Raw genomic sequence first — 13672 nt, 5'->3', positions numbered from 1 at the left:
TGATGTTTGATTATAATTCCTTGAAAAAGCTTGGACCAGATTGCCAGGCGAAACGTTGGATTTAATTAAAATTCATTCGCTGAGATTTTACAAACATATTATTCCTATTTAAAATAATTTTAGTTTTTATTTTAGATTATATAAACAACAAATATTCACACCATATTATTCTGATTAGAAAAAAATTTTTCAGTCAAAATGAACATAGAACTTTAAGAAGTAATAAATGATGGAATTGAAGTAATTCTTTTTTCATAGTTGAAAGCATGAGTTAATTGAAGCTAGATCACCAGGGAAAACTTGGAAGCACTGGACGGCCGTTTCGTTCTATTGTGGTCTAGCTTCAATTGACTCACGCTTTCAACTATGAAAATACTAAATCTCCAGAAAACCCCTTTTGATAGTAATTCTTGTTACCAGAGAATATTCAAAAAGAATAATTTGATAATAGTAGATGATGTTTTATTCATCTCAAGTATATTCATAATTATAGATCAGAAGAGGTTTTGTGGAGAATTTAGTATTTTCATAGTTGAAATCATGAGTGGAGTTCAACCAAGTCTGTTGTAGAGATATCAACTCACTGAAGACAATTGGTGAACGGTTGCTCAAACATCGTGGATTGGTTGAAGTTAGACATTAACACCGTTGGATGCCGGCCAGCTCAGTGGTCTATCGGTTAAGTACTCCGGCGCAAGACTGGTAGGTCCTGGGTTCGAATCTTGCGAGTGCGGGATCGTGGATGCGTACTACTGAGGAGTCCCATAATGGGACGAAATGGCCGTCCAGTGCTTCCAGGTTTTCTATGGTGGTCTAGCTTCAATTGACTCGTGATTTCAACTATGAAAATATTCATAATTACACACACGCACATATATACACCAAAAAGAAACTAACGGACTATTTTAATAATAAGATTACACTAACTGATAGTAAATATACAATCAATAAGAGTAAGAAGTTTTAAAATCAATAAATTAATATCAAAATAAATTTTCCAAGAAAAAAATTTTTTTGGAACTTACCTCATCATTAAAACTATCTGAAGAATTAAAAAGATCATGTTGATTTTCATTTACTTGATGTTGAGGAATTACACCTTTTTTTAAAAAAAAAGAAAAGCGTATAAGAAAACAAATGACCAAGTTATATTGAACAAAAGAAAGTACAATGTAGATTAAACTACCCAGATTTTCTTATAAAGCATAAGATTAATGAAATAACTGAGAAATAAACTATCATCTCTATAATGGTACCGTATCCAGAGACCATGACATGGAATATGTTTAGAGTAATAATTATCGACAAACAATTAATAGTTTTCATGAAAGTGTAAGGATTTGCACTGTATTAATTCATTACAGAAATTTTTATGATACGTCTTAATGGAATAAAGGATAGTTCTTTTGGATTATGATCTGTTAGCTAAGGATAACTCTTTGAATGTAGTCCAGTAGTTTGATATGTTATCAGAAATGAACTTGTATAGAAATCTTTGAAGATTTTGTTGTAGTCTTTTTTTGAGTTTTCTATAAGCGGAAAGCAGTGTTTTTGTAAGAAATGAAATCTGTTTGGATGTAGGTTATTAAAACTCTATACTTCAGTATTCTTATTGACATCGTGTGATTTTCAGTCTTATTTATCCACAAGATTGTCATTATGTTTCATGCAACGTAGTTCTTAGTACCTCGTTGTTCCAAGAAAACAATTAGAAGCTCTAGTCTGGAATATTTAGTTGATACTGGTGACCAAGTTGATAAGAATTCAGCTTTCAAAGTTATCCACAGAAATAGTCTCAAGATTTCAAAAATCTACTACATACAACAGAAACTATACAGATATATATAAATAAACCTAATCTTTGGCTAAATAGTGTTTTGGCATTTTAGCTGATGTCAATTCGTGACATCAGCTCCTAACTCTAACCATCAACTGTAAATCATATTCTAATTCTTCGCATTGATTTATAACTCTCATTTAGTCCTAATTAGTATGTGGACATTCTCAGTGTCACTTTAGAGTCATCCATAAATTATAGTCTCACCGATCCGAATATTCTTGTGCATTTAAGATATAAAAAATTGTACGATATGGAAACCATAGAAAGATTGACTGAGTTGATAGCAAAAATTTGGTTGAATTTAGATGAAACATAATTCATAAGATTGATACCATATTTTTCGATGATGACCATTAAACTTGAGTAATAATAAAATCTGTAAGTTGATAGAGCATAGATTGTGAAAAAAACAACTACAAAAAGTTGAGAGGTATGGGTTTTTCTGTTATTCTGTTAGTAATCAGTGTAAATATCACTATTTCAACTATGAATCTCAAGTCATTCCACTTTTTAATTGATATTCAAAACAAATATCTAGTCCATGATTATGATATTTTACAAAGGCCGAAATGAGGTATGTATTAATTAATACATTAACACCGTTGGATGCCGTCTCAGTGGTCTATCGGTTAAGTGCTCTGGCGCGAAGCTGGTAGGTCCTGGATTCGAACCTCGCGAGGCGGTGTCGTGGATACGCACTGCTGAAGAGTCCCATAATGGGACGAAATGGCCGTCCAGTGCTTCCAGGTTTTCTATGGTGGTCTAGCTTCAATTGACTCATGATTTCAACTATGAAAATAATGAAATATCCACAAAAACCCCTTCTAATGTAAAATGAAATTCTCCTACTATGCATTTTATTCACACTATTTTTTGCATGTTCATTTTTCCTATATTACTATTATACTGATTATGACTTGACACTTTACTGCAAATCATTTTGACCTTTATTAAATGACCTTTCTAATTTACAAATTACACAATTTTGAAGTACATACGTCGTAACAGATGCAAACGTTCACCATTTTCAACATATAACATTGTCAAATTCATTAATACATGCCTCATTTTGGCCTTTGTAAAATATCACAATAATTATGGGGATTTATAACTGTAGAGCCTGATGATGAAGTTATTGAAAAAACAATTGTTCTCTCAAATATTGTTCATTTTTGAATATTCTATGGGGATCTCTTTAAACTGCCAAATATCTAAGTCAATCAAAATTAAGAAAAAATAGAACCAAATTACAATAAGTAAATAATCCAAAAGGTGGTATATATGAAAAATATGATGGATACATATCAAAAGTTTATACTAATAAATAAAATATAAATATATCTACCTGGAGTTATATTGTTTTCTGGGACAGAAACCTAGACAGAAATAAAACAAGAAAAACAAATCAAATAGTATGATGATCTCACAATAATAATATTCTAAAAATAAGCACAATCTCCAAGTAACTTGATTTCTCGAACATGTATTAATCATTGATAAATAGAGATAATAATCTATATGTAAATTCTAACTCACAGTTTGTTTTTAATGAATAGTTATCTTTATAATAATCTACAAGACCAGTAGTAACGCACAATGCTAATAAGAAGGATGCATTTTGTAGCAGTAATAATAATAAGTTTGAAAAGATTATAATCTTTGTTAATATTTCATAATTCAATCATAATTCACCGTTACTCACACTTACATTACCGCTTTTTGCCTGTCTATTTTTATTTTACTGCACTGTACTGATATGTGCTATGACTTACAGATAAAAAAGCTTAAATTTTGTCACGGAAAAACCATACGTTACACTAATTTTAAATAAAACTAGAAAATAGTAGAAAATGTCACCGAATCGTAAACGAATGACCGGGGTTAGATGTAACTAATTATTTTCAATGCATAGTGTGTTATGTCCTATGGCCTGTCAAAAAGTGTATAATAATGAACACAAACTTGACTCATTTTCGAAATTCTTAATTCTATTTAGATGTTCAATGGTTCATATATTGATTCATTTATATATTTACTATTTAGTTACTAATTACTTCGATGCATAAGTAAATAAGTAACAACACGAGTGTTTATTAATTTTGATAGCATTTCAATTTGTGAACTATGAAGAAACATACTAAGTCGATTTTCATAAACAGTTATGACTTAACACGTCATAATATCTTGTTACACTAATTAATTAGTGTCCCATCTATCAGAAATTCAATCAATCAATAAAGTGGTTAAAACATACATACATTTCTGATTGAATAACATTTAAATTCAGGGAAAATCCAGATAAAATTTTGACCAATAAGGACATTTTGGAAGCTTACATAAGGAATCTAGGGAATGAGTTGTAATGTTTTTCTTGATCCTGATCGGAAGATTACTGAATATGTCAAGGATTACAACAACTTTGCCTAAAATATCAAGATTACTCGGGAACTTATAAATGCTTCATTTTTTCTGTACATATTGGGACATATGAAGTAAGGCTAGTTTTATGTTTTCCGCCTGTTATACGATTGAGGTTTAAAAATAGGAGACTTATGTGGACTAGAATCAGTGTTTAAGAGTTGAAGCACAAAAAATCAAGCAATTACTTAGCACACATGTACATAAACAACAAATTGGTGAAAAAGTAAGATATTCCAATCAAATCAATATTATACAAACACAAGATTTTTATATATTAGTAGAAATCAAAAAATTAAATCATACTTGGGTAAAGAAATAGTGATCTGGATCGAAAACGGTAACGAATAAAAAACACAAGAATAAAAGTGCAATGTACATTCGAAAGCCTCAACAACACTCACCCAGTCTAAAATCTAACTCATACTGTAATAAGTATAGATTGTAAATCATTGTTATGAAATGAAAACAAAAGATAGCAAACAATACACACAGTTCGGTGTGATAGTTTTAGTTTGAAAACTGAAAGCAAGTTACACTAAATAGATTTTGATGATATAAATTAAAAAGCAACCCCATCAAATTTTCCACCAACGTTATACACAGCATGAGAGAAAAAGTCAGGTTATTTCGCTCACACTACAAATGAGAACAAGAACCAGTTTAGTAAATTATGTTATATATATATATATATATATATATATATATATATATATATAGCCTGAACAGTTTGAAGATAGGTAACCAAACTGTTAGTAACCATGAACTATCTAGTTATCTAAATAATCTTCGAATTATATTGTAAGGGAGTCCTGTAGGGAATAAAGACTTTGGGAAGCATTCACAGTGTTATAAATGATCATATTTTACTTTTGCATAATGATAATAATACATTAATAACATAATATTATGTCATAATATTAAGTAGTTCATATTTGAATTTATCAAATCAACTAGAATTTAATTTATTAAGTAACATAAAATTATTGAGGGTTAACAGTTGATATAGTTCAGTATTGTTTGTTTGAATCTTACCATTGATGTTTAGGACTGCAACTGGTCAGTTTCTAATTGGCATATGTGCATATTGCCTCGATATGGCCTAAATTCACAAGCATTGCAAGTAAAGATGAATAGTGGCTAGCAGTGGAATCCAGGAAGCGCGTTTCGTCCTATTTGGGACTCGTCAGCCGGATGTACCTGCATCTCAGAGTTGATGTTTACTCTGAGACTCGAACCCAGTACCTTTCGCTCCAATCTCCATCGCGTTATCCACTCAGCTACTGAGTCCTGATAGCCACTTGCTTATGCAATGGGGTCCCAGAGTGAACATCAACTCTGAGATTGAGGCACATCCATCTGACGAGTCCCAAATAGAACGAAACGCGCGTCCTGGATTCCACTGCTAGCCACTATCCATCTTTGCTTACAGTTGATATAACTGTTCAACGTTAGTTAAGTATAACAAGTAATTTTGAATACAATGTTAAGACGTTGATATTTAGTTATGTAATAATATACACATGATGAGACTAACATTCGACTGTGTTTCTTTTATGATGAACAAAGTTGAGTATGACACGAACTTAAAAATTTCACGTAAAAATTACAATAGCAATACAATTCAAAACTTTTTTAAATAAATGTATCTTGAATAAAAATGAAAACTGTTGACTTATGGCTGCTGTCTAATATCATGTGATAAAAACAGTTGAAAAATTCCGACTCTGGGCTCTTATCAATCCTCTATTCAGTAGCTTTTCTCCCTACCCTGGTCATTGAGTCCTAAACACAGTAGTCAGTCTTCACTTTACAAATATTATATTTCGTAAATTCATAATTTATACACAGGTATATCATACCATAAAATGAAAATTAACAACTACATACGATCAAGCCAACAAAGTGGCTGTGAGCACGGGAGACTGTAAATAATAAACTGGCAACAGATTAAGAATAGTAAATCATATAGTGAAAGCTTATGATAAAAGGGATACGAATATATAGTAATCTAGTTACTGAATAATTATATATAAATAATGATAGTTCATAAATTAGTCCTGAAATTTACCGTCCCTTTAATCTTCATTCCGATATAACAAAAAATAAAGAACTGATGACACAAAAAAGCAAAGTGAATCATTTCATAAAATTGATAACAGATAAAAATCAAAGATAGCAGAATTAATAAACAGTATTTACACAAACTAAAATAGTAAAGTTAACTAAGCAACTACAATTATTATTGGATAGTTAGCTATTTATTAATATAGAATTAAGTGATTATTATTTTTCTTAATAAATAATCGGAAATATTATTGATGAGAAATACTTATGGGGGGGTGGTACGTAAAAATAAGAACACCAGTTAAAAGCACAAAAAATATGATTATATAATCATTAATTATAGTTGTATGTGTATGTCAATAAACAGCAAATAACTTACGCGACTACAGACATTTAACGAATCTGATTTTGGAATTTTATTTAAGCAAAATAAATACAAGTATATAGGTACAGCAGAATGAAATATAAGTAAATACAGAGATGGAAATAAAACAGTTGCAAAATGATAGTCAGCCTAGAAATAATGATATTTATAGTTTATATAACGAACTGATAACTATCACACTAATGGGAATGAATGATGGTTGCTCAATATTACCAGTCGATGAAAGATAGAAATGTAAATTATCGTATGATTACGCAACGTCTCTTCTAACTATTGATTATGATAATCACGCGGACCACAATCAGGTAATCTGAACCTGCCAACATGACTCAGTCCAAAAGTCGATTAGTTCATAGACAGATAACTCCTATTAGTTTGGCTGCTCTTGGCTTTTTTCCAATCAAAAATAGCTACCACTGTGCATCGAATGGATAATCCAAAACAGTGTGATCATTTACTAACAACCATAATGTAAAGTTTAAATATACATATGCTGTCAAATTATTAAATTTTCTTACAACAGTAATCAACAAAATTATTTCACAATATATTAAGCTTACCGTAACAGAACTAATGAATTTATCATTTGTTGGATTAAAAGAGCTAGGATTTGATTTCATTGTTTCTGATGAGTTAGTAAGAGGACCTAAGAAGACACGAAAAGAACAATAACAATAACTAAAAATGAAAAAAAGGAGACTAATTATTGAATGTTAAGTAAACTGGTTACACTTGCATATGAAAAACATATTTTTAAATAATACTTAATTAGCATAATTACGAATACAAAAAGTGAATATTAACGATTATTTCATAATAGTTGAGAAATTAATAAACAGTAAAAATCGGTTATTGCATTTAGAATTTACCTTCAAACCCAATAGTTCATAATACTGAAACTCTCTATTGAGCTTCTGAAACGATAGTTGTTTGTAATATAATACATTAACTCCGCCTGTAGCTCCTCCGGAGGCTACTGCCGGTCCCAAGCCCGGATAGAGGAGGAGGATCGGGCATGGGGTCAGCGACCCCATCCCGTAGAAAACCAACTCGTTAAAAAAACGCTAACCAGAAAAAATTATTCAAACCATTTAAACTCTGTCCCGTAATGATGCCTCATGGTGAAAGCCAAGTTCCTTTAGAAGTCACGACACTGATGCCCCTTCTGATAACCAGAGTGGCAATTTTTATAGGTACATGGAACGTCCGTACAATGTGGGAGACCGGAAGAGTCTTCCAAATTGCTGCAGAAATGAGGAAATACAACCTGGAGGTGCTTGGAATCAGTGAAACATATTGGACTCAGGTTGGATAACAACGACTATCTTCAGGGGAACTTCTGTTATACTCCGGTCATGAAGAAAAAAGTGCCCCACATACACAAGGAGTTGCATTGATGCTGTCCAGAAAAGCACAAAATGCACTTATTGGATGGGAATCTCATGGACCCAGTATCATCAAAGCCTCCTTCAAAACAAAGAAACAGGACATTAGAATGAATGTTATCCAATACTATGCGCCTACCAACGACTACGAGGAAGACGCTAAAGATTAATTATATGGTAGGCTACAGTCAATCGTCGAGAAATGCCCAACAAAGGACCTGACCATTCTGATGGGAGACCTAAATGCCAAGGTTGGAATGGACGACACCGGATACGAAGGCATCATGAGACGACATGAACTAGGAGGAAGGGACGAAAATGAGAGATTCGCAAACAAACTGGTCATAGGCGGCATCATATTCCCACATAAACACATACATAAAGCCACATGGACTTCACCGGATCGTACTATACAGAACCAAATTGACCATATCTGCATCAACAAAAAGTTCAGAAGGACGATAGAGGACGTGAGAACCAAGAGAAAACTGATATAACCTCAGATCATCACTGGCTGGTCGCCAAGATGAAAGTAAAACTTAAGAAGCACTGAACAACGGGGCGGAAAACATCACAAAACTTCAATACGACCTTTCACGATCAACTCAATGGAGAGGGAACTACCATGGAGAACAACTGTGAAGGTATCAAGGAGGCAATCACTTCAATACGTCATGAGGTTCTGGGCCAAAAGAAGCACCATCACAAGGAATGGATCACTGTTGATACACTGGATAAGATTCTAGAGAGGAACAAGAAGGCGGCAATCAACACCAGCTGAACAAGAGCAGAAAAAGCCAAGGCACAAGCCGAATACACAGAAGCAAACAAGCAAGTGAAGAGGAGCATCAGAACTGAAAAACGTAGATATGTGGAAGATCTAGCAATGACGACGGAAAAGGCTGTAAGAGAAGGAAGCGTGAGACAATTGTATGACACAACAAAGGAACTCGCTGGAAATTATCGCAAACCAGAACGACCAGTGAAAAGCAAGGAAGGAAAGGTAACCACCTACATTGAAGAACAACGGGACAGGTGGGTAGAACACTTCAAAGAACTCTTGAATCGACCAGCTACACTGAATCCACCCAGCATTGAAGCAGCACCCACAGACTTCCCAATCGTTGTTGGCCCATCAACAATTGAAGAGATCAGCATGGCCGTCAGACAAATCAAGAGCGGCAAAGCAGCGGGACCAGACAACATCCCGGCAGAGGCACTGAAAGCAGATGTAGCAGCAACTGCAGAGATACTCCACACTCTCTTCAGTAAGATTTGGGATGAAGAACAAGTACCAACAGACTGAAAAGAAGGACTTCTGATCAAGATACCAAAGAAAGGCGATATCAGCAAGTGCTACAACTACAGAGACATCACTCTTCTCTCAATACCAGGAAAAGTCTTCAAAAGGGTATTGTTAAACAGAATGAAGGACTCTGTAGACGCCCAACTTCGAGAACAACAAGCTAGATTTCGTAAGGGTCGATCGTGTACAGACCAAATCGCAACACTACGGATCATTGTGGAACAATCAATTGAATGGAATTCACCAATCTACATCAACTTCACTGACTACGAGAAAGCATTTGATAGTGTGGACAGGACAACACTATGGAGGCTTCTTCGACACTACGACGTGCCTGAGAAGGTAGTCAATATCATACGGAATTCTTATGATGGATTAAACTGCAAAATCGTGCATGGAGGACAACTCGCCGACTCATTTGAGGTAAAGACAGGTGTCAGGCAAGGTTGCTTACTCTCAACCTTTCTCTTTCTCCTGGTGATCGACTGAATTATGAAGACGCCAATATCTGGGGGGAAGCACAGGATACAATGGACAGCTAGGATGCAGCTGGATGACCTAGACTTCGCAGATGAACTGGCTCTTCTATCGCACACGCAACAACAAATGCAGGAGAAGACGACCAGTGTAGCAGTAGGTCTCAACATACACAAAGGGAAAACCAAGACTCTCCGATACAACACAACATGCACCAATCAAATCATATTTGACGAAGAAGCTTTGGAGGATGTGGAAACCTTTACATATCTGGGCAGCATCATTTATGAACACGGTGGATCAGATGCAGATGTGAGGGCAAGGATCGGCAAAGCAAGAGCAGCATATCTACAATTGAAGAACATCTGGAACTCAAAACAACTGTCTGTCAACCAACACCAAAATCAGAATTTTCAATACAAATGTCGAGACATTACTACTGTATGGGGTGGAAACCTGGAGAACTACGAAAGCCATCATCCAGAAGATACAAGTTTATTAACAGTTGTCTACGCAAAATACTTCAGACCCGTTGGCCAAACACTATCAGCAACAACCTACTATAGGAGAGAACAATAAGATTCCAGCGGAAGAAGAGATCAGGAAGAAGAGCTGGAAGTGCATAGGACACATATTGAGGAAAGCACCCAACTGCATCACAAGGCAAGCCCTCACATGGAATCCCCACGAGCAAAGGGGAGGAGGAAGACGAAAGAACACATTACGCCGACAAATGGAGACAGACATGAGAAGAATGAACAACAATTGGATAGAGCTAGAAAGGAAGGCCCACGATAGAGTGAGCTGGAGAATGCTGGTCGGCGGCCTATGCTCCATTTGGGGTAACAGGCGCAAATAACAGTAAAAAAAGTGAAGTATTATTAGTATATCACAAAGCTTGCTTCTATCACGATCTTTAGATGATGAATTACATATATTCAACCCAACTTAACGATACACACTGTTATTCTGTTCACTCTATTGATAATATAATCCTCATGTTTTATAAATATTCTCCTTCAATAATTAATTGTTAATTTAAAATTATTCAATGGAATTTCATAAAGGAACTAATGAAATTCTAAAAAAAATTTTTGATTCTTTGAAAAATATTCCTTTTCGGAATAAGAGTTTCTTTTATGACAATATGGGTATATTTTAATTAATATAATTGTTAAAATAATTCACGTTTTTTATTATTCTATTTGCCAGAATCAAATTTAATATGAGTGCCAAAGAAAAATATACCACACTTAATGCTTGAAATGTTAATTTACATCTGTGTTTTATCATTATTTATAAGTCTTTCATCAATGATGATTCGACAGTTCAAAGTAGAATTACTTAATCTTTATTGTAATTTTGTACATCTACCGTACATGTTATTCTGCTAACATGAATATATATAAATTTAAGCCAAGCAAAAACCCGAAATTATTAGAATAGGTAATAAATACTAGTGATTCAAGTTTTTATATACATGGCAGCAAATACGACCTAAGGCCTTCTCATGGCGCTGCTGGATGGTGGGAGCAATCCTGCTAGCCAACTTAGGCAGTCTCAGAGATCGGACCGATTACCAACTCTGTAGTATTTGATCAATCCTGGGTTCTATACTCGGGGCTCGGTTCACCGTTTGGACTACCCGATGTGTATGCTTATGTATGAGAATTGCAAAAGTTCTAGGACCTATGTAGTTCAAGTATATAGGTATTTGTAAAAGGTACGCATGAGGTGTCGTACGAAGGAAACGTTGAGCCGCAAAAATGTCTGCCCGATGCCTAATAAAATCAAGTCGAAGACATAATAAGAGGAGGTGGTAGCAAATACAAGGGTGAGGCGACCAATAACCTCACCTGAATGTTTATGGGGCGGTAGCCATGGTGTGAATGATGTGCACATAATGTACAAGAGTTAGTCTGGTGTAGCAAATGTATTTTCTTTGTGAGTGGTGAACATCTACCTTCCCAGGTGGGTGAATATACCTATGTATATGCTGTAGGATGCGTGGGGTAAAATTTATGTGTTACCGCTGTGCATGTAACGTATATTTGTTCACAGGGTATGTATACCTGCATGTATGCCAAGTGATATATATATATATATATATATGTACTATGGATAAAAGTTGAGTATATCTGAAGTATTTTTAAATATAAAGAAAGAAACCGATCAAAAAAAAGAACGAATTACGAAAATAAAAAGAATTTCCGTTAATCACACACAAATCTAACGAATAATTAAACTCGAAAGTTAGCGAATTGTTTAAGCTTAGAAGGATATTACGTGATTTTACGGAAATCCAATAAAAAATGATACTTTTTCTCATGATAGAAAAAAAGTATTTGCGAAATGACAGAAAATACGAATACACTCACATGATCTAACAAGTAACTCATTTTCTAATCTAGTAGTACAATGATGAACTTTTTGTTTAGTTGAAAATACTGGACTACTAGTAGCCGGTGTTTGATATGAGATATTATTATTACTGTTGTTATCGAACACCATATCTAAAACGTCTAATTTGGTTTCATGGTTTAAATTATTAACAGTGGTATCAATTTTATTGATGCACTGGGAATGTTGTTGAATTTTTAAATTGTTTGAATTAAATGGATTATCAGAAAAATTAGCTGAATTTGTTTGTTTTGTTGATTGATTAATATTGAAATTCGATGAAGGAAAAGGGAAAGATGTACAGTATGGTCTTTGCATGTTAATTTGGGGATGAAAAGGATCATAAAAATATCGATTTTGAGTGTTATAATTGAGCTGTGATGAAACATTATAATTCATTTGTAAAAATGGATTTGACAAATAATTGATGTTAGGTGGGGATACAGTTCTAGGAATAAATACAGAAGAATTAGGAGTAGGTTTAATGATCGATGGAGTATAGATTGGGGCAGTAGGAATCTAAACAATAAAACAAAAATAGGTAATTAACAGAGTTAAGTGCAAATGAAATAGAAGCAAGAAAAATTAACACAATAATATATATGTTAAAGTATTGGGAATGTTTCCTTAGTTACTTACAAACTGGAGACTGATTACCCGTTAACCTATATGTTCATAGAGATTTATTTACAAAAGCAACTTATATTTCAATAAATTGAAATAAAAAATTAAGATCTTGTTTCCATTAAATTTGTAAAATTTATACTAACGTTAAATACTGGTTTTATCACCATTGTTACGAAGAAAGTAATGAAAACCACTGAAAGGCCTTGATGACATGGAATGTAATAGAGCTACTTTAGTGGACCGATATCTGACTACAGTAATATCGCATGACTGATTATTATTGAATGATTTCTGTCGAAATATCCATCCTGACAATTCTCATGTATAATCATCGACATAACTCGCGTTAGAAAATAACGAGATTAAATAAGCAAAATACGAGAATGGATTTTTGAATACAGTCAGTCAGCTACAACGTAGGACCAGACACATATATGCATCGGTTCAAGTTCCCACACCTCATCAGTAACATAACAAGATGAACAACAAATTCATAGAAGCAGTTACTTCAATGGTAATAAGATATAAAAGAAAGATTGAATATAAGGATATAATACAGGAAGAAATAAATAGTTCGTAGAAAGAAACATATAAAGTAACTTTAATCTCACAGTTTAAGGGAAGACAGAGAGTGTACACACCTATGTCATTGTGATCGATTCTGACCCATGTCACACAGAGTCTCCAACCATTGGTTACGATAGTCACACAGACCCCAACCAAGTAGTCTGCATCTACCAACATGGCTCAGATTAGAAGCTAGTGAC

General features: G+C 33.9%; 1 protein-coding gene across 1 annotated transcript in view; it reads right to left on the bottom strand.

The window, feature by feature from the left end:
• The window catches only part of Smp_164930 (tyrosine kinase), a gene marked incomplete at its 5' end in the record, with an annotated part of 41345 nt that overhangs the window by 2808 nt on the left and 24865 nt on the right, over nucleotides 1-13672 (bottom strand). Inside the window, 2 exons of the mRNA XM_018793236.1 lie at nucleotides 1026-1099; nucleotides 12257-12797. Coding sequence (XP_018647769.1) covers nucleotides 1026-1099; nucleotides 12257-12797 — 615 coding nt within the window. The remainder of the gene's footprint in view (nucleotides 1-1025; nucleotides 1100-12256; nucleotides 12798-13672) is intronic.

Source organism: Schistosoma mansoni, chromosome 1 (assembly GCF_000237925.1).
Source record: "Schistosoma mansoni strain Puerto Rico chromosome 1, complete genome".
Classification (NCBI taxonomy): Eukaryota; Metazoa; Platyhelminthes; class Trematoda; order Strigeidida; family Schistosomatidae; genus Schistosoma; species Schistosoma mansoni.
Note: the sequence above shows the minus strand (reverse complement) of the source record. Positions and strands in the feature narration are given on the sequence as shown.